Genomic DNA, 22,963 nt, shown 5'->3' with positions numbered 1-22,963 from the left:
TCCAGGACATCTCTGCAGGGGTTCATAGGCCGAACCATCTTCATCAATGACCTTCCTCCATCATAAGTTCAGAGTGGAGATGTCGCAATAATTGCAGATGTTCAGCACTATAAACAACTCCCCACAAACTGAAGCAGTAGTTTGAAATGCAACAAGATCTTAACCATATCCAATGGGCTGATGAGTGGCAAGTAACATGAATGCCACGCAAATGTCACACAATGACTCATCCCCAAAAGAGATAATCTGACCACTGACCTGTGATATCAACAATGTTACTGTCACTAAATACCCCACGATCAACATCCTTGGGGTTAACCATTGAACAGAAACTCAACTAGATGAATCATATATACAAAGTGGCTACAAGACCAGGTCAGAGACCAGAAATACTGCAGTGAGTAACTCACCTCCTGACTCTCCAAAACGTGTTCCAACTTCTACAAGGCACAAGTCAGCAGTGTAATGGAATACTCCCCACGAGCTTGGATGGGGTTGCAGCTTCAACTGTATTTGAAACGCTTCATACCATCCAGGTCAATGTCGCCTGCTTGATTGGTACCATATCCACTGTTCAGAAGACGCACTGCAAAAATTTACCAAGGCACCTTACAAATTAACTTTAAAACTAACGACCACTTCCATCTAGAAGGACCAGGACAACAGATACTTGGGAACACAACCTCTTGCAAGTACCCCTCCAAGCCACTCACCATCTTGACTTGGAAATGTATTGCTGTTCCTTCAGTGTCACCGGGTCTAAATCCTGGAATTCCTTCCCTCAAGACATTGTGGGTCACCGTACAGGATGTGGACTGCAACGGTTCAAGAAGGCAGCTCACCACCACATTCTCAAGGGGAACGGAATGCTGGCCAGCCAGTGACGCCCATGTACCAGAAGTAGATGTTAATAAATTATCGAAACAGAGGGTTGGTATCTGCAAGCTAAAAAAAAATCAACGTTAAGGAGGGTCAGATGGAGGGCATTGATTCGGTGCTTATTTGAGAACAGATAAAGAGCGATTAAAAACAAATTACTGCGGATGCTGGAATCTGAAACCAAAAGAGAAAATGCTGGAAAATCGCAGCAGGTCTGGCAGCATCTGTAAGAAGAGAAAAGAGCTGATGTTTCGAGTCTAACTGACCCTTTGTCAGTTAGACTCAGAACGTCAGCTCGTTTCTCTCCTTACAGATGCTGCCAGACCTGCTGAGATTTTCCAGCATTTTCTCTTTTGGTTAAAGAGCGATTATACTGACACTGAATTGGAACTAGAGTTTAGAGTTAAACACCTGTAGTGTTTCACACAATGTATAAATCTAAAATCGAGGGAAACATTGGCCTCTAACGTGTACTTCAGTTAAGAAGGCATATGGGATACTGGATTTCATAACATTAATGGCGCCTTCAATTCCCACGATTCCATGCGATCGAGAAACCTCTCTATGGGGCCCGGGGAGTGCGCATGCATGCGGTGAGGCAAAGTTACTGAGTGTGGGAGAGGAATGGCGCCGGCGGCTGAAGGAACAAGAACAGGAGCCGCTGGAAAAGCTGAGCAGGTCCGGCAGCTCGTGTCGGGAGGAATGTGAGGAGGTGTTTCGGGTCCGGTTATCCTCCTTCAGAACAGGACCAGGTTTCAGGAACATCCCGGGGAGGTCGCCGGGCCCCGAGCGCCAAGACCTGGCTCCTGCCCCCGGGGAGAGGAGACAGTGAGACAGGGTAGGATTGGGAACCGCGGGAGGAGGGAGACTGGGGAGTTTATAAACTCCTAGGGGGAGGCCTGAGGCCGCGAATAAAACCTCCCCAGGCCCACTTCACCACCGAAGGAGCTCTCGTGTTGCCCGGGTAACAGGGCGCCATCATTGTAAGGATAAGGCGCATGTTGACTTGGGGCGGGGAGCGCGGGCGGCCATCTTGGTGAAGGCACCATCAGCTGTCATTTCCGGGAGAGAAGTGATAGTTGGTGTCATTCAACTAGAATTTCCTCATTTCACTCTGAGAGACCTGGTCCTGAGCTTGGTCTGTGTGGCCTTAAAACAGGAAAAGGGAATGGGAGAGAGAGATCTAGAATGACACGAAGGCGGACTGTGAATTTGAGGTGAATGAATCTGATCGTTTGTGGAGCTGGAACCGAAACTGGGTACTTCCAAGACCGCAGTGACCAGGAGAGCATTGATGTGTTGATGTTATTTTCAGTTTGTAGACAGGAGAAAAGAGAACGCCAGGAGTGGAGGAAAGACATGATGAAGATGGATTTGAAATTCAATGCAGGAGGAGGGATAACTTGAGCCAGCACCCAGCCCATATCCCTCCGAACCCTTCCTATTCATATACCCATCCAGATGCCTTTTAAATGTTGCAATTGCACGAGCCTCCTCCACTTCCTCAGGCAGCTCATTCCATACACTTGCCACTCTCTGCGTGAAAAGGTTGTCCCATAGGTCTCCTTTAAATCTTTCCCCCCCTCACCCTAAACCTATGTTCTAGAGTTATCGACTCCCCCACCCCAGGGAGAAGACTTTGTTTATTTATTCTATCCGTGCACTTCATCATTTTATAAACCTTTATAAGGTCACCCCTCAGCGTCCGACTCTCCATGGAAAACTGCCAGCCTGTTTAACTTCTCCCTATAGCTCCAATCCCTCAACCCTGGCATCATCCTTGTAAATCTTTTCTGAACCCTTTCAAGGTTCATACATCCTTCATTAGGAAGGAGACCAGAATTGCATGCAATATTCCAAAAGTGACTTAACCAATGTCATGTACAGCCACAACATGACCTCCCAACTCCTGTACTCAACACTCTGACCGATAAAGGAAAGCATACCAAACACCTTCTTCACTCTCCTATCTATCTGCGACTCTCCTTTCAAGGAGCTATGAACCTGCACTCCAAGGTCACTTTGTTCAGCAACACTCTAGGACCTTACCATTAAATAGTTCTGCTAAGATCAGCCCAAGATTTGCCAATTGCATGATCTCGGACCATAGTTTGAGGTGTGGATTACCAGCACCGGGATTTGTAAACTTTTAACCCCATCAATTTCCCCTTGAGAATGTGGTGATGAGCTGCCTTCTTGAACCAATTGCAGTGTGGGCCTGTTAGTCAGCAGACCCTTCAGGATGAGGTACAGCAGGGACTAGGTTCAGCAAATGGAAAGAGAATATGTGGGATGGAGATTTTCAGCTTCTAGGGAATAAGAGAGGAAAGAGAGTTCATTATAAATTAGAATTGTTCAGATGGGCCAATGGGCCGAGGAGTAGCAAATGGCGTTTAATTTAGAGAAATGAGAGGTGTTGCATTTTGCAGCTGTATAAGACATTGTTTAGGCCACTTTTGGAATACTGTGTTCAGTTCTGGTCTCCCTGCTATAGCAAAGAGGTTGTGAAACTTTGGAAGTGGTTGGAGAAGATTTGCAAGGCTGTTGCCATGCTTGTGACCTACAATGAGAGGCTGAAGAGGCCAGGGATATTTTCCCTGGAGAATTGGAGGATATGAGGTGATCTGATAGATATTTATGAGGCGCATGAATAGGGTAAATACCCAAGAGTCCAAAACGAGAGAGTATATGTTTGAGGTGAGAGGGGAATGATTTAAAAGGGATGTGACCGGCAAGGTTTTCATGCAGAGGATGGTGCATGTGTGTAACAAATTACCAGACAATGACAACATTTAAAAGGCATGAATAGAAAGGTACATGAATAGAAAGGATTTAGAGGGATATGGGCCAAATGCGACTAGGTTAATTTAGGATATTTGGTTGGCATGACAAGCTGGGCTGAAGGGTCTGTTTCCATGATTTTTGACTCTAATCAGCTTTGCTGAAAGCAGCAGAGTCAGAGCACTTTCAGAGCAGCTTTCAAAGATGTTTTGCCCCTACTGGGAGCAGAACAAGTTAGTGAAATCTTTAATTTGTGGGACAGCAACTGAGTGAATGAGTACATCCAGAATTTTAGTGGAAAGTGGGAATTCATTGCACTATGGGGATGAAGTGCTTTAAGGTTTACCAGCAGTAAGTAGTGTGCTGAGTGGGGAACTGAGTGAAGGGTTAGGTGGGTTCTTGTTTTAAACTGCTCATTTCTTTCAGCCTCCAACATTGTATTTCCACTGCTGTCCATCAGAAGGAGTGAATCAGTCACTGGTATCATTAGAAACCTTACGGTTTTCAGTACCGCAGGTGTTACATTGTTTCCTGAGCGTTTTAAAGTTTACTGACAGCAGCGGGGTTTGGGCTGTATTCGCTAGAAACGATTAAGCAGTCAGATAACACATGTACAAGAGGGCAGGGTGGGACTTGTCTTTTGATTTGGTGGAAGGTGGGAGGTTCTGCGCGCTGTGATCCAGGGCAAACGCGAATGCAGTAAATCATCAAATCTCTACAGTGTGGAAGTAGGCCATTCAACCCCTCTGAAGAGCATGCCATCCCGACCCACGCCCACCAGCTCCCTGCCCTGTCTAGTTGATGAAACTCGGCCATAAAATTAGGGGGAGTAGATTTAAGGTAGAAATGAGGAGGAGCTGTTTTTTCCCGGAGAGTAGTTAATCTGTGAAGGGTGAGGGTGGATTGGCCATGCTAAATTGCCCCACATGGTCCAGGGATGTGCAGATCAGGGTGGATTCGCCATGTTAAATTACCCATAGTGCCCAGGTATGGGCAGGTGAGGTCTATTCGGGGGGTAAATATCGGGCAGGAGGGGAAAGGGGAATGGATGTGGGTGGTTACCCTTCGGAGGGTCGGTGTGGTCTCATTGGGCCGGGTGACCTGCTTCTACATTGTGCGGATTCTCTGAAGGGAAAGGATTTTTGCAAACTGTGCAGAGCAGTGCTGGCCGTCAATCTGGAGCAGGCGCAGTGCGGAGCCGCCGTTCGTCCCGCCCCGTCTCGTCGGCCGTCGCTCGACACTTGCTCCTCCCACTGTCCCGGCCGCACTCCGCCTCTCGCTCCACCCAGTCGCCCCGCCCCTGACCGTCTCTCCGCCCTGTCGCTCCGCCCCCTCCCCGCTGCTCGCCCCTCCCCTTCCTGTCTCTCCCTCCGCCGCCTCGACCCATCGATGACGTCACAACGTGGAAGTGGCTCTGCTCGTTTCAGAGTAAAACCACTTCGCTGGGCAACTCTTCAATCTAAAATCATAAGGAGCATGGATACATGGTCTTTTCCTTGGGGTGGGGGAGTCCAGAACTAGAGGGTGAGGGTGGCAGGGGAGGGGGCGTGGAGATTTAAAATAGGTAACTTTTTCACGGTAAGATTTGGGGGTGTGTGAATGTGTGTACGGAATGACCTGCCAGAGACAGTAGTGGAGGCTGGGACAATTACAGCATTTAAAAGGCATCTGGATGAGTGTATCAATACAATACAGGGAACACGTGCTGGCAAATGTGACTAGATTAATTTAGGATATCTGGTCAGCACAGAAGAGTTTGACTGAAGTGCCTGTGCCTGTGTCTGTTTCTGTGTGTTTATTTCAATGACTCTGGCTTTCCACTAACGTCTGCCATGTCTGTATGTTCAGTTTCTCTCTCTGGTGTCGGTATTAATATCATTATGCTCCCCTTCCCGGGGACCTTAACCATTTCTTGAAGCTGCATTGCAGGTTCACCCTGAATTGACACACTTTATTTTGCTTCCAATAATCAGACCTGCTCACTCTCAGCATTATGCCAATGACGTGAAAGATACTAACTTTCAGGCAGAGTTTCAGAGATGTCAGTCTTGACGGTTTTGCTTTTCTGCCCGTGTAAGATCCTGAATCAGCGCCTTCAGGAGAATTAGAGCGGAGTGAGAACAGAGGGGGAGAGAGAGAATGGGATGGTGCTTTCAATTTTGTGGAATAATAAAAGAAAAGAATGTTCTGCAGAAAGCAGAATCGCTTGTTCTGAACTTCTACCCTGGACTGACAATGATGACTTTTATATTCTCTTTTTACAGAGTGTTTGAAGATCTGAAGACAGAAGTTTCAAAATCAACTTAAAATCAACTCTCCTGCTCCTCAAATACTGTCTGACCTGCTGTGCTTTTCCAATGCTGTACTTTTTGACACTGACTCTCCAGCGTCAGCAGTCCTCACTTTGATGTCAATGTCTGACGGTCATTCAATCCATCAGGACCACCACGATTTTTTACTGTGATTCTGTGAGAAGGAGCAAAGCTTTTTGGTACATTTGAGTAAATGTTTGAGTACGTTTCCAGCATCAATGGGACTGGATGATAGACCTACTGTTGCAGTGCAGAGTGTGGAGCGTGTAACAGCTATATCGTCTGTTAAGAGGAAATCACAGTGCAAAGGGGTTGTACATGCGTTTGTGTGCAACTGAAGCTTCGGCCATGGAGAAACATGAGGAATGTCGCCACGTGGAGAAATCATGGAAGTGTGGTGACTGCGGGAAAGGTTTCTGTGTCCCATCTGCCCTGGAGACTCATCGGCGCAGTCACACCAGAGAGAGGCCTTTCAGCTGCCCTGAGCGCAGGAAGGGCTTTACCCAGGCTTCTGCCCTGTGGACTCACCAGCGGGTCCGCACAGGAGAGAGGCCATTCCCATGTCCCGAGTGCAGGAAGGCCTTCAGCAATTCCTCCCACCTGCTGACTCACCGGCGGGTCCACACTGGGGAGAGGCCGTTCACTTGCCCCAAGTGCGGGAAGGGATTTAGTCAGGTGAGCAACTTGTGGAAGCACCAGTGTCTCCACACCGGGGAGAAACCCTTCAGCTGTCCCAAGTGCAGGAAGGCCTTCAGCGATTCCACCACTCTGCTGAGCCACCAGCAGATCCATATGGGGGAAGAGGCCATTCCCCTGCACCGTGTGCTGGAAGACCTTCAGCAATTCCTCAATCCTGCTGAGACACCAGAGGGTTCACACAGGGGAGTGGCCTTTCAGCTGCCACGAGTGCAGGAAGGGGTTCAGCGATTCCTCCAATCTCCATTCCCACCAGCAGATCCACACTCTGGAGAAGCCCTTCGGCTTCACCCGCTCCTCCCACCTGCGGAGGTACCAGCAAGTTCACGTGCCATCGCAGGGTGATTGAAGGAGCAACAACCGAGTGCCATTAGGAACTGGACTATCAACCCAGTTCCGGGGACTCTTGAGTTTTAATCCAGCCGCAGCAGATCGCGGAATTGGAATTCGGTCAGAAATCTGGAGTTCAGAATCTGATGAAACCGTTTTCGGGGTGGGGGGCCCATCTGATTCACGCATGCTCTTTTTAGGGAAGGAAACTGCCATTGTAGGAAAGGATTCATTCAGTCATCCAGCTGCATCCTTTACCTGGTCTGGCCTACACGTAACTCCAGACCCACAGTTGTGTGGTTAACACTATACTGCCCAGCACCTCCCCTCCCCCCACCGCAACCCAGTCCCTGGCAGATGAGCAGAGAGAAACGTACTGGGAGACAGGGTATGGGTTGAAATTGCTGAGTGAGGCAATACTTCCTCCGGGTTACGGCTGTACCAAGGATCCAATTACAAAGGCACAACTTGGTGATCACCAATAGTAAAGAAAGTGAGGTGAGATGGGGTGAGGGGGGGGGGTGAGGAGTGTGTGCGCTTTGACCTTGAGCTGTTTAAAAAGCAGCTACTTTTTCTACAACTTTTTGCTGGGGGGGGGAGGGGGGGGGGGGGATCTGAAGCTGTTACAATGTTGGGTCACAATAAAGATTACCTGAACTTACCGCCAGGCTCAGACTCTCTTTGAAAGCATTTAGCTCCAAGAGGGTTTTGTTTTAAAGCTGCTCATTTCTTTCAGCCTCCTGCACTAAGTTTTCAATGCCGTGTATCAGAAGAAGCAGTGAATGGGTAGCTAGTATCATTAGAAATTGTAAATTTTTCAGGAATGCAGGTGCTGTCGTTTCATTGGCATTGTAAAGTTTACTGGCAGCACTGGGAGATGTGGGCTGTGTTCACTAGAAACGATGTGGAGGTGCCGGTATCGGACTGGAGTGGATAAAGTTAAAAATCACACAACATCAGGTTATAATCCAACAGGTTTATTTGGAAGCATTAGCTTTTGGAGCACCGCTCTTTTATCAGGTTGGTTGTGGAGAATGAGATCATGATCATGGAATTTAAAGCCAAAGGAGTCCAGTGTCAACAGGTTTATTTGGAAGCACTAGTTTTTGGAGCGCCTCTCCATCAGGTAGCTGTGGAGCAGGATCATAAGACACAGATCTTAAAGCAAAAGATCACAGTGTCATGCAACTGATATCTTTTAGAATGGGTTGCAGGTTTCGGTTCATTAATATGTAAATCCAAGAACAACATCTAAGTCATGTTCTTGAGATGACTTATGGTTTTATATTTTAAAAAGTGACATCTCCGCTCACACAATGCGTTAAAGATGTGAGCTTCGAGTCTGTCAGTACTCCAATCTTGAATCAGATTGGTTCTGTTTTCAAAGTAGGAATTTATAAAATATTACATGGCTTGACTGCCTGCAGACTGTGCGCTTTTTGAGCAAAATTGAAAGTATCTGCAAATATTCTGCCAATAAAAATTCACTCCATCGAGTTGTATATGCACGCATGCATGAGAGAGTGACAGTGTGGGTATGTGAGTTTGTGTGTGTGTGCGCACATAAGAGTGTGTTCATGCTTGTTAAAGTGTGAGTGTGATGGAGTATAAGCCTGCAAAGAACTGGTAGACTGGATGGCCAAGAAGACATTTAGCACCATTGCCGTCATTGATCACACTGTCCAGTATAGGAGTTGGGACATCACATTGAGATTGTACAGAATGTTGGTGAGGCCACTTATAGAGTACTGAGTACAGTTTGGTGACCCTGTAATAGGAAGAATACTATTAGAGAGGGTTCGAAAAAGATTTACTAGGATGTTGCCAGGACTGAAGGGTTTGAGTTATAAGGAGTGGCTGGGACTTCTTTCACTGGAGCACAGGAGGATGAGGAGTGACCTTATTGAAATTTATAAAATCATGAGGAGTGGAGTTAAGGTGAATAGCAAAGGGCTCTTCCTTAGCATAGGGGAGCTCAAAACTCGGGGGGCATATTTCTTTAAGGTGAGAGGGGAGAGATTTAAAAGGAACCTGAGGAGCAACGTTTTGACAGAGGGTGTTTTGCATGTGGAATGAACTTGCTGAGGAAGTGGTAGATGCAGGTTTAGTTATTATGTTCAGAAAGCATTTGGATGGGTACATGAATAGAACAGTTTAGAGGTTTATGGACCAAACACAGGCAGGTGGGACTAGTTTAATTTGGGAATCCTGGACGAGTTGTGACCGAAGAGTCTGTTTCTGTGTTGTATACCTTTATGAATCAGAAGTGATCTTGTTGAAACCAGTAGAATTCTGAAAGGGGCTTGACAGGATAGATGCAGATAAAATGCTCCTTTGTGGGGGGAGTCATAGAATCCTGACAATGTGAAAGCAGGCCATTCAGCCTACGATCAAGCCCTCCACAATCACCTGATGAAGGAGCGTTGCTCCGAAAGCTAGTGTGCTTCCAATTAAACCTGTTGGACTATAACCTGGTGTTGTGTGATTTTTAACTTTGTACACCCCAGTCCAACTCCGAATCATTCAGCCTATGTATTCCACACTGGCCCTCTGAAAAGCATCCCACCCATACGCACCCCCTTACTCCGTATTTCCCATAGCTAATCCACCCTACCTTGCATATCCTGAACAATATGGGTAGTTTAGCATAGCCAATCCAGCCTAACCTGCACATCACTGGATACTATGGATGATTTAGCATGGCCAATTCTCCCTAACCTACACCCTAATCTAAAAATGACCTTCTCAACAATGTAATTTAAATGCAGAGCTTTTCTAAGAAAAATGTCAGTCTGACTCAACATTGGGATACAGACGAATTCACACCTATTGTTAGAAAAGCTCTGCATTTAAATTACATTCTTGAGAAGGTAACAAAAAACAAATTCTGGGATTAACATGCCAAAGAGCAGAAACACATTCTAAAAGATGAAAGATTTAATCTAAAATTGTTTAATGTATCACATTTCCATGACACTGGACTCCTTTGGCTATAAATTCCATGATCATGATCTCATTCTCCACAACCAAGCTGATAAAAGAGCGGTGCTCCAAAAGCTAATGCTTCCAAATAAACCTGTTGGATTATAACCTGGTGTTGTGTGATTTTAAACTCTGTCCATGGGAACCACGTGTTGTGGAACCGGTAACAGTTGTTATTTTGTGATCTGTTCCTCCTGAAACAGTCTGTTTATGTGCTTTGTGCGAGATCAGGCTAGCAGCTTTTAAATCCTTTTGTTCAGCAGCACAAGCAAACTGTAGGTCAGCAATCGTATTTCGAGAGTGGTACTTCCAGCTCTGGTAGTCCTGTTGGGTCACCAGAGAGGGAGGGAGAGAAGATGTCACATCTAAAAAGCAAACAGAAAAGTTGTTTCGGTTGTTCAGTCAGTTGAGTTGGTTCTGCACTCCGATGAGACTGGATACTGATTTTAATGGATCAGAATTGAACACTACAATGGAACACCTTAAATTTCAAGAACATTGAAAGGGCAAATCCAACTGTAACTTTGAAGAGATATGCTTCCATTTCTAACCTTGGGTGATCCAAATGAGACATTTTTACTGATAGCTCCATAATCATCTTGCTGCTGGATTATTTCAGGGCAAACAGTTTCTAGTGGAAGAAAGTGGTATAGATAAAGTGAATGAGGTGTATTTTCCATAGGGTGGGGGATTTCAAGACTACGGGGCACATTTTTAAGGTGAGAGGAGACAGAAGTAGCGACTTTGTTTTTATGAAGTGGTTCATGTGTGGAATGAACTGCCAGAGGAAGTGGTGGATGCCGCTACAATTACAACATTTAAAAGGCATTTGGATAAGTACATGAATAGGAAAGGTTTGTGGGAATATTCGGTCAGCAACAGGCAAGTGGAACGAGTTTAGCTTGGGATTATGTTTGGCATAGACTAGTTGAACTGAAGGGTCTGTTTCCATGCCATATGACAGATTATACGGTCTGACTATCCAGATAACGCATGTGCTCACATCCCTATTGGTCTCTGATCAAATGTTACAGTATATAAGATAACAGAATGTGAAAGAAGATCTTTTGGTTTTGGGGATGTGGAAACCAGAATTGTCTGTTCTGAATCTCTGCGCTGACTTCTATAATCTCTTTATACAGGTTACAAGAAGGGAAGGATCTACAGAGAGAAGTCTGAAAGCAAAAGTCATTTCAGGTCTGAAACAGCCACTCAACTCGCCATGAGCTGAAGATCACACGTCTCTGGACCTCAAATGTGAAAGGTTTATCTGTTCTGTTGGCTTCAAAGGTTTTTAAACATCAGTGCGATTGGAAATTCTTGGAGTGAGAGAACACGCACACATGAGTGTGAAAGTGTTCAATTTACCATCAGAGGAAGTATCCCTAGGAACACTGCCTGAGTGAGAGTCTTCCTATGTACTTGGCTGTGGAAGGAGCTTGAACCAGTTAGACAGATCAAACCCTCACTGCACAATTGTTACGGACCAGACTGGATCCCCAGACAAAAAGTTGAAGAAGGTAGCCGTGACCCTCACTTTTTCGCATTTTAAAGCCACGTGTGAAATGTAACTGCTGGCCGTTAAGCAAAGTACGGTTTGTTTAAATGCTGTTATTAAAATACAGCCAAAGAGAGGAATTTAGGATAATTCCGCAGACTGGAAACTTAATAGACACACAGTAACTGTTACTAAGTAACTATTCCAGTAAAGTAATGTCCCATTAAACACACCCCTTTTGGCAAAAAGGCAAATTCCAAAACAGATTTTCACATCGAGTTCTCCAGGAGGAACAAACCAACAAGAGCAAATTCAGAGAGAGTAGCAGCCAAGAGACAATCACTGAAGCTTCCAACTCCTCCTACTTAAGGCTAAAATCTAAAAAAAAAGTAGAAAATGTGGTCTAAGAGCACTGGCCATGCTCAAGTTGCTCCCATTGGTCTGTTCCGAATGTTGTGTTTGTGCTCGCCTCCGCCACCTCCTCTAGTGGCACGTTCTGTGTGCACACCACCCTCTGGGTGGGGGATAAAGGTTGCCCATTTTGTCTTTCCTCTCCTGCCTTGGACCCACACCCCATGGTTCTGGACTCCCCCATTCGGGGGGTGGGGGAGAAGAGAGCGAGAAGACCTTAATTATTCACCCTATCCATGCCCTTTATGATTTTGTAAACCTGTATACAGTCACCCTTCTTGTAAATCTCATTCATGAAGTGTATTGAAAAGCCAAAGATACATCAACATCCAACTGACAGATGTCCTACTCCCAAAATAGTGTCTCATATTAATTTCCATCAGAAAGTGGTGATGCCAAGGCCATGTCTTGCTCCCTCTGGGATAGGGACTTGGCCACTTTATCCTGCCGATGGTTATATGAATTGTCGAAGAATCATGGAATCTCTTTGGTGCGGAAACAGGCCCTTCGGCCTAACAATCCATACTGAGCCTCTGAAGAGTAATCCACACACACCCATTCTCCTACCCTATTGCTCTCCATTTACCCCTGACTAATGCATCACACCGACACAGCCCTGAACACTGTGGGACAATTAAGCATGGCCAATTCACCCTAACTAGCACATCTTTGGACTGTGGGAGGGAACGGAGCACTCAGAGGAAACACACACAGACACGGGGTAAAACTTACAAACACCACACAGAGTCACCCCGAGGGAGGAATCAAACTCCGACTCAGCCAGCAATCAAGACCCTGGCAATTTCCACTTACTTCCAGCCTCTTGTCTCAAAAGCCGCTGGAATTGAAAGATTCCATCTGAAGTTTTATTTTGCTTCAGTTCCGACCTTCACTGTCGGAACTCTGTTTCCATTGTCAATATTCTGACAACTTTACAGAGAGGAGGGAGAAACTGGAGCCAATCTTTATACAGTCTAGATTTATTTCCAGAGCGAAATGTGATGGGTGTAACCCTCTCAACTCCAGTTCACGCTGTGGCAGTCGGTCTCCCTTAGTATGATCAACCTTACCCATATTGTCTTTTTTCCCCAGGGATGGGGAATTGAAGACTGGAGGGGATGGGTTTGAGGTGAGAGGGGAAAGACTTAGGAAGGACCTGAGGGGAAACGCCTTCACGCAGAGGGTGGTGCGTATGTGGATTTGGCTGCCAGAGAAAGTGGTTAAGGCAGATACAATAACAACATTTAAAAGGCATCTGGATGGATTTTTGGATCTTAAAATCATAGAATCTCTACAGTGTGGAAACAGGCCCTTTGGTCCAAAACATTCACACTGGCCTTCTGAAGAGTATCCCACTCAGACCCATTCCCCTATTACTCTACATCTACCTCTGAAGACTTGAAACAGACTATTGAAATAGAAACAGGATACGGGGATACAAATGCCTGGGTTGAATGGGTGAAGTACACTGTGAAAAGTCTGAACAAAAGCAATTGCTATGCATGTGCCTCAGGTAGACCGGTGGCTCGCGTGGAAGTGGGACAGGGCTGGTATGACATGTATGATAGCCCTGTCCCAGGACGAGATGGCGTGGGGCGACCCAGGCTGTCGGTCTTTGCTGTTGTTGTTCCCTCCCCTGAAGAAGGAGGATTTAAAAAGTCCCCCTTCATTTTCGGACGTGGTCGGGAATCACACGTCCGTGTGCGAAGGCAAGGGTCAGACCAGTCCCGATTTCTAGGAGACTTAAGCTCATGCTCGGAAATTGAATCGGTTCCCGAGACAGAGTTGGGAGGAAACTATTCAGCTTTAAAGATACCCCGAGCGGATTTGTGGCGGAAAGATTCTAAGACCGACTATGCCCTCTGACTGGTGAGGTATTTGTGCAATTGTACAATTGGCTACTCCATTCACCCTAGCATTTGAAAAAGGTGAGATTCCTGAAATGGGGAAAAGGAGGAGTGCATAGTCAGTCTTTGCTACCTCCTTTGATGATGATATTTATTTGGACTCGATAGGGGTTCCCAGAGGGATGCCTGATGAATTTAACGCTCGTAACCAGATAGCAGTTGGATTTGAGTCTCTTTTCTGGTGGGTTATGATTAATAAAAATGTTGATTGGATTAATTACATTTTTTATAACCAAAGATTTATAAATTACACCAGAAACACTGTTAAAGGAATAGCTGAACAGTTAGATGCCACAAGCCTGGGAAAATATGATAGCCTTAGATATGATGTTGGCAGAAAAAGGGGGAGTTTGTGTTATGTTAGGGGAAGTTGCTGTACCTTTATTCTGAATAACATGGCCCCAGATGGCTCGATTACTCGAGCCTTAGAAGGATTGACGACCCTCTCATGTGAATTGGCTGAAAATTCTGGCGTGGACACTTCAATAGCGGGGTGGTTGGAGTCTTGGTTCGGCAAATGGAAAGGAGTTGTGGTTTCCATTCTAACTTCCTTGACAGTGGTCGTTGGGATTCTGGCAGTACTAGGCTGTTATATTATTCCTTGTATTCGGAGTCTTGCTCAGAGAATGCTCGAGACCGCCTTGACCAAACAGAAGCCCCTGAAGGGTATGCAGGGGGACGGCCTTTACTTGTTAACAACTTATGATGTTGAAAATACCCCCGAAGACATTTCCGAAGTAGATGAACTTTCAGGTCTGATGCTCTCTAACCTGGAGGCCTCATTGTCCCAGAATCAATAAGATCAACATACACTGACAAAAAGAAAAGGAGGGATTGAGAGAGATAAATTTCCGGTTGTCAGGTGTATGTTGATTTTAACGAATATAAAGGGTCTTTTAAGAAATAATTTTAAGCTAAGAAATTACTTTGTGTTGTAGCTGAGCAATAAAAAGCAGCAGGGGTATTTCGCAATAAGCTCATAGTCCAAAAGGTGGACCTACAAACTATCAAGATAGTAAAGGATGATCTCAGAAGTCAGACAGTTAGATAAGAGGAACTGGACAAAGTGACAGGAAGGCTGTAACGAACAAGGACAGCCAAATAAGGCAGATTTAAAGAAAAACAAGTGAGGTAATTAATAAGTATGATAGGCTTAGGCTTGGGTGCAGGGAATTACCAAATGAAGGAATAACGGGCGCAAGTAGTAACCAAATAAGGGGATAGAATGAAACAGACACTTATGATAGGTTTATTGCTCAGTGTAGGGGTGTCGAGAGACCCCTCAAAAGTATAAAAAGCTCTAAATTTTACTGTCAGGTGTGTCTCTCTTCGTAGAGCCACCCATCTTGCAAGATGTACAAATAAATGTGCTGCTTCGGAACTCTTTGACTCGGACTGAAAATTATTGATTAAGTGGGGTTCGTTTCTCACACTACCGTATGGGGGTATGGTTTACATTAAAATTGGAGGATCATGTCAGAGTGTTTGTTTATATTGAGCAGTTGTAGTTGGTAAAATACACTCCCTGGAGGAGCACCACCTATGATGCTGCATTTCTTGCCTTTTGCCCTTCCCCCATTTGTTATCTCCCATCTTGATTTTACATTCTTTTGGTCAAATTTAATTTCATATTAATCAGACTTTGTATCCACTGTGTGTTTGTTTGTTTGTTGGATTATTGTAAGACAAAATTAATAGTGTAATGTTATTTCTGATGTCAGAGTTTGACATTGAATGTGCAGGTGTGAATATCAGTCAGTTGGGAAAATAAATCAAGAACTTGTGCTTCTAACAAAAACAGCAGTTCACTGCTATCAATGGCATTGTCTCATTTGAGGAGGATGATTCAAGTCTGACCAACAAACTGTTTCATACAGTCACCCAATTTAATTAAAATTGTTTAGAAAATAACTCTGGCAGATTAAGAGTTATACAACTTATTTATAAGATTTATTTATATGTCCAGTTCTCTACCTGGTCTCCTCTACATTGGGGAGAATGGAGGCCAACTTGCAGAACATTTTAGAGAACAGCTCTGGGACGCTGAAACTAAATGACTCCACTGCCCTGTGGCCGATCACTTTAACTCTCCCTCCTCCACCACCAAATTCTAACCACCTGACGCCTGGAGAAAGAACACCTCATCTTCTGTCTCTTAAATACAGCTGCTGTTTCTCTACTTATGGATGTTTGCAGTTTCCTTAATTAGATATTGATTCAAGGTGGTGATAGGGAATCTATCCTTGACTAATAACAATGGTCACAGGCACAAAGCATTAGACATTTAAAAAATACTTTTCTTGCAACCTTTTTCTAAATTATAAAGCTATAAAAATATGAAAATAACATTCTAACAAAAATAACAGTAAACCAACTACTACACTACTCCATAAAACATATCAAAACAATACTCACTACAGATCAATAAATAAATGTGTTCAGTGCAATAAGACCTTAGCTCTCAATCTTCAAGAGCGTTAATTATTACCCCAATATTTGTTTGAAATTCTTCCTGTCAGGGCATCGAGTTCACTATACCAAATCAACATGGCTACACAAAGGCCCTAATTAAAATGTCAGACAAATCTGCTTCCAGGTAATTCAAAAAGGGCTGCCATGTCTTATAAAAATTCTGTTTTTTGGTGCACCATATTTGTGAGAAAGTCCAAAGCAATGTGTTCCATAATTAACTTGTGGCACCCCGACAGATGCTGGGATGTGGGGGGGGTTCACAGACACCCAGCACATCAGAATGTTCTTCCTTGCACAAAAAGTGAGGATATTAAAAAGCTTTCACCCATGCTTCCCCTAGGGAAGATAGGTTCGTCAACCCCAGGAGAGAGACGGGGTCAACCTTACCTTTGGTCCCCAGGATCCTCTCTATCACTCCTGCCATAGCGCTCCAATACATAAAAGGCTTGTGGCAGGACCATAAGCAACGAGTGAGGGTACCTGTGCCTATTTTACACTTGGGGCACATTGAAGATGCTCCCTCCTTTGATTTTGCTGGATGAACCCTATGAAGAATCTTTAACTGCATAGCATTGGGTCCTATTACAAATCAAAATCTTCCTTGCATTCTTACAAATATCCTCCCATGTTTCCAAAGTGATCTCAACTCTTAACTCTCTACTCCAGACCTCACATAGTCGCTCAATGTCACCCAAGAAACCTTCCCCAACAGATGATCAAAAGTACTCACAGAGAGTGTGTTCCTAACATGAAGCACCCTCTTCTCTGTATCAGACCTATATATTCAGTCAAAAGCGTAGTCTCTTTTCAAATAAAATCTCTAATCTGAAAGAAACAGATTCCTCTCTCCCCCGCCCCCCCCCCCCGATCATCCAGGATCTTGTTTAATTTTGTCAAACATCCTTGAGCAGCGATTCTCACCAGTGGTCTAGTAATTTTAACATGGTAGGGGCGGTCAGCAAGGCTGACCCTTTCACCTTTAGTTTTCAAATTGGTGATTAAGCCGCTGGCGGAGGATCACCGTAAAGGACTCTTACCCATCTAGTAAACACTTCACCTAGACTAAACCACTCCAGGGTGTAAAAAAAAAGATATGGCCACTCCACCCAGTCAAATACCTTCTCTACATCCAAAGAAACCAACAACCCTCAAAATGATTACTGTTGACACACTTGAGTCACGTTAAGCAAGCTCCTGGGTTGGATTGGACATGGTAAATTACCCATAGTGTCCAGGGATGTGCAGATGAGGGTGGATTGGCTATACCAAATTGTCCCACAGTTTAGAGGGATGTGTAGGATTGATTTGCCATGGGAAATGCATGGTGGAGGGTGAGTTTGGGGGAAGATGCTGTTTGGAGTGTTGGTATGGACCCAATGGGCCAAATGGTCTGCCCCCACACTGTACTGATTCTATGACACCACCAAAGGAGCATTTTATCTGCATCTCCACTGTCAAGCCCCTTTCAGAATTCTGCTGGTTTCAATAAGATCACTTCTGGTTCTTTGTGTCATAGAGTCATACAGCACAGAAACAGACCCTTCGGTCCAACTCATCCACGTCGACCAGGATTCCCAAACTAAATTGCCTTCATTTGGCCCATAACCATCCAAACCTTTTCATTAATGTAGAGCCGGAGATGTGTTGCTGGAAAAGCGCAGCAGGTCAGGCAGCATCCAGGGAACAGGAGAATCGACGTTTCGGGCATAAGCCCTTCTTCAGGAATGAGGAAAGTTTGTCCATTAATGTACCCATCCAAATGTCTTTTACATGTTGTAACTGTACTTGCGCCTACTACTTCCTTTGGAAGTTCATTCACTCACAAACGCTCTAAAAAGGTTGCCCCTCAGGTTCCTTTTAAATCTCTCTCCTCTCACCTTAAAACAATATTGCCCCTAGTTTTGAACCCTCCCACTCTAAGGAAGAGATCTTTGCTATTCACCTTACCTACACCTGTCATGATTTTATAAATCTATATAAGCCCACCCCTCAACTCCTGCACTCCCGTTAAAAAAAATCCCAGATTCTGGATTAGTGGTGCTGGAAGAGCACAGCTTCCTCATTTCCCCTTCCCCCACCTCATCCTAGTTTCAAACTTCCAGCTCAGCACTGTCCCCATGACTTGTCCGGATTTGTCCGACCTTCTTTTCCACCTATCCACTCCACCCTCTCCTCCCCCACTCACCCATTGTACTCTATGCTACTTTCTCCCCACCCCCACCCTCCTCTAGCTTATCTCTTCACGCTTCAGGCTCACTGCCTTTATTCCTGAAGGGCTTTTGCCCGAAACGTCGATTTCAAAGCTCCTTGGATGCTGCCTGAACTGCTGTGCTCTTCCAGCACCACTGATCCAGAATCTGGTTTCCAGCATCTGCAGTCATTGTTTTTACCTAAAAAATATCCCAGCCTCTCCTTATAACTCAACCCCTCCAGTCCTGGCAACATTCTGGTAAATCTTTTCCAAATCCTCTCCTACGACAGGGTGACCAGAACTTTATTCAGTACTCTAAAAGTGACCTCAGCAACATCCTCATGACTTCCTAACTCCGTTACTCAATGATGTGAACAATGAAGGCAAATGTGCTAAGCGCCTTCTTAACCACCCTGCCTACCAGTGATGTAACTTTCAAAGAATTATGTGCTGAACCCCCCAGGTCTCTGTTCTACAACAAGACCCAGGGCCATTAATTGTACAAGTCCTGCTTTGTTCGTTTTACCAAGATGCAACCGCCTTGCTTTTATCCATACCTCTCTCAGACACACACATTCACACCTCCCCACACACGCACCCACTTATACTCCCATCACACTCTCACTTTATCATGCATGCACATACACAAACACGCACTCTTATGCACACACTCACACGTGCACAAGTCTATGGGGTGAATTTGCATTTAGAGTCAGAGTCATAGAGATGTACAGCATGGAAACAGACCCTTCGGTCCAAGTTGTCCATACCAACAAGATTTCCTAATCTAATCTGGTCCCATTTGCCAGCACTTGGTCGATATCCCTCTAAACCCTTCCTATTCATAAACCCATCCAGATGCCTTTTAAATGGTGCAATTGTACCAGCCTCAACCACTTCCTCCAGCAGCTCATTCCATACACACACCACCCTCTGTGTGAAAAAGGTTGCTCCTTTGGTCCCTTTTATATCTTTCCCCTCTCACCATAAACCTATGCCCTATAGTTCCGGACTCCCCCACCCCAAGGAAAAGACTTTGTCTATTTACCCTATCCATGCCAGTTTATAAACCTCAATAAGATCACCTCTCAGCCTCTGACCCTCCAAGGAAAACAGTCCCAGCCTATTCAGCCTCTCCCAATAGCTCAACCCCTCCGACCATGGTAACATCCTTGAAAGCTTTAAGAAAAGATTTACAAGTTTCACAACATCCTTAGGATAGGAAGGGGACCAGAATTGCATTCAATATTCCAACAGTGGCCTAACCAATGCTCAATGCTCTGACCAAAAAAGGAAAGCATACCAAACACCTTCTTCACTATCCTATCGACCTGCGACTCCACTTTCAAGGAATTATGAATCTGCACTCCAAGGTGTCTTTGTTCAGTAACACTCCCTACGGCCTTACCATTAAGTGTCTAAGACCTGCTTTTCCAAAATGCAGCACCTTGCATTTATCCAAATTAAACTCCATCTGCCTTCCCTCAGCCCATTGGCCCATCTGTTCAAGATCCTGTTATACTTATTAGCTGTCTATTACATCTCCAATTCTGGTGTCATCTGCAAACTTGCTAACTAATACCTCCTCCGTTCATATCCAAATCATTTGTATAAATGATGGAGAGTAGTGGACCCAGCACCAACCCTTGTGGCACTCCACTGGTCATAGGCCTCCTGTCTGAAAAACAACCTTCCACCACCACCTTCTACCTTTGAGCCAGTTCTGTATCCAAATGGCTAGTTCTCTCTGTGTTCCCTAACCAGTCTCCCTTGGGGAACCCTGTCAAACGCCATACTGAAGTCCATGCAGACCCCGTCCACTGCTCTGCCCTCATCAATCCTCTTTGTTACTTCATCAAAACACTCAATCAAGCTCATGAGACATGATTTGCCACGCACAAAGCCAGACTGACTATCCCTAATCAGTCCTTGCCTTTCCAAATACATGTAAATCCTGTCCCACATTTGCCTCCAGAATGATTACCGGCTCCTGGCCTCTATATAGCTGGCCGGTCTGCCCCGGCCGCCCTCTCGCTGCTTCCCCGCTCGTGCGACTTCTCCTCCCGACCGCCTTCGCCCCACACAATGTCAGTTCAGAGGTGGGCAGGGCCGGGGTAGCCTTACTGTCACCAAGCAACAGCCACCTCGCGCTACAACTGCTCATTCACAAAAACAAACTCTCCTGTCTCGCTCTGCAGCTGCAGGGGGACACTACCACATTTCGAGGAGCACTGTCTACATTACATTAAGCCATGAGCTTTCACAAAGAGATATTCCGACATACAACAAAACATAGTCATATCTAAAGGGGCAAATCTGCATTTTAAAAGGACATGGATATTTTAATGGGCTATTTCTGCAAATAAAGAGATTTAAATGGACAAGATTATATTTCAAAGGGATGTGGGCACATTCAAAGGGATGTCTTAATATGTGCATCTATCCTGTCAAGTCCCTTTCAGAATTCTACTGCTTTCAGTACTATCACTTCTGGTTCATAGAGGTATATAACACAGAAACAGACCCTTCAGTCCAACTCACCCATGACGACCAGGATTCCCAAATTAAACTAGTCCTACTTGCCTGTATTTAGTCCATAACCCTCTTAAACCTCTCTGTTCATGTACCCATCGAAATGTCATTTAAACGGTGTAACTGCACCTGCATCTACCACTTCCTCAGCAAATTCATTCCACATGCAATCCGCCCCCTGTTAAAACATTGCCCCTCAGGTTCCTTTTAAATCTCTCTCCTCTCACCTTAAAAAAATGCCCCTAGTTTTGAGCTCCCCTATGCTAAGGAAGAGCTCTTTGCTATTCACTTTACCTCCACTCCTCATGATTTTATAAATCTCACTAAGTTCACCCCTCAACCTCCTGTGAAAAAAAGTCCCAGCCTCTCCTAACTCCACCCCCCCCCCGTGTCTCTGTTTTGCAATACAGCCCAATGCCATACCACTAATTGTACAACTCCTGCCCTTGCTTGTTTTAGCAACCTTTTGTTCATACCTCTCTCATACACACTCTCTCTCTCTCAGACACACACATGTACACCCCCCAACACACTCAGGCTTCTACTCCATCACACCCTCAACTTACCAAGCATGCACACACACATGTGCACTCTCACGCACAAACTCACATCCACACAATTACATTCTCTCATATACACACAAACACTCCACAGGGTAAATTTATATTGACAGAATTATATTTACAGATACATTCAATTTTGCTCAAGAAGCACACAGTCTGCAGGCAGTCAATCCATGTCATATTTTATATATTCCTACTTTGGAAATAGAAGCAGTGTGAATCAAGATTGGGATACCGACTGGCTCGAACCTCACACCATCCATGCATGGTCTGAGCTGAGATATCATTTTTTTTAATATAAAACCTGAAGTCAACTCAAGAACGTGACTTAAATGATGTTCTGGGATTTATATTTTAATGAACCGAAATCTGTAATCTACTCTAAAAGTTGAAAGAGTAAACAGCAATCTAAGTTTGTTCAATATATCCAATCGGTTGCATGACACTGTGATCCTGCTCCACAGCTACCTGATGAAGGAGCAGCGCTCCGAAAGTTATGCTTCCAAATAAACCTGTTGGACTGTAACCTGGCGTTGTGTGATTTTTTTTACTTTATTCACTTCAGTCCAGTATCGGCACCTCCACATCGTTTCTAGTGAACACAACCCACAATAATGCCGATGAAATGATGCATTCTGCATTCTGGAAAAATTTACAATTTCTAATGATACTAGCTACTCATTCACTCCTCCATCGCGACATTGGAAACTGAGTGCAGGAGGCTGAAAGAAATGAGCAGCTTAATTTGTTTGTTGGATTATCGTAAGCCAAAATTAATGGTGAAATTTCATTTCTGATGTCAGTTTGACATTTAATGTGCAGATATGCAGTTTGACATTTAATGTAAGTTGTGAAAATAAATCAAGAACTTGTGCTTCTAATAAAAAAAGCAGTTCACTGATATTAATAGCATTGTCTCATGCAGTCAGCCAATTTAATTAAAATTTTCTTTAACGTAATTAAAGACAATAACTCTGACAGGCTAAAATTTATACAATTTGTTTATAAGATTTATTTATATGTCCATTGCTCTCAATGTGGTCTCTGCCACATTGGGGAGACTGGACGCCAACTTGCAGAACATTTCAGGGAACAGCTCTGGGATACCAAAACTAAACGACCCCACCGCCTTGTGGCTGAACACTTTAACTCCCCCTCCCTTGCCATCAAGGGCATGCAAGTCCTAGGCTGCCTCCCCCTCCAAGCTCTAGCTACCTGACACTTGTAGGAAGAACACCTCGTCTTCTGCCTTGGAACCCACTAACTACATGGGATCAATGTAGATTTCACCAGTTTCCTTATTTCCCCTCAACTCCCCCCACCCCACCCATCGCCACACCACACACCTTATCCCAGATCCAACCTTCCAACTCGGCACCGGCCTCTTGAACTGTCCTACCTGTCCATCT

At 44.8% G+C, this 22,963-nt stretch overlaps 1 protein-coding gene across 4 annotated transcripts in view; it reads left to right on the top strand.

Annotated features, from left to right (window-relative positions):
- LOC122543561 (uncharacterized) overlaps positions 1–22,963 on the top strand; it is a 696,117-nt gene that overhangs the window by 211,262 nt on the left and 461,892 nt on the right. The window contains exons 1-3 of one of the 4 annotated variants that reach the window (XM_087974976.1): positions 1,493–1,717; positions 5,925–6,647; positions 11,123–12,001. The exons of 1 other annotated variant lie outside the window; for it this stretch is intronic. In XM_087974976.1, coding sequence (XP_087831102.1) covers positions 6,291–6,647; positions 11,123–11,206 — 441 coding nt within the window. In that variant the 5' untranslated portion in view covers positions 1,493–1,717; positions 5,925–6,290 and the 3' untranslated portion in view covers positions 11,207–12,001. Of the gene's footprint in view, positions 1–1,492; positions 1,718–5,924; positions 7,502–11,122; positions 12,002–22,963 lie in introns of those variants that run through there. 2 more of the 4 variants (XR_015751540.1, XM_087974969.1) reach the window with 2 other exon arrangements.

The sequence above is a fragment of the Chiloscyllium plagiosum genome, unplaced genomic scaffold (assembly GCF_037043375.1).
Source record: "Chiloscyllium plagiosum isolate Xiang-an unplaced genomic scaffold, Cpla_swu_hap1 HiC_scaffold_27, whole genome shotgun sequence".
Taxonomy (NCBI): Eukaryota; Metazoa; Chordata; class Chondrichthyes; order Orectolobiformes; family Hemiscylliidae; genus Chiloscyllium; species Chiloscyllium plagiosum.
This window is presented reverse-complemented; position numbering and strand designations above follow the sequence as displayed.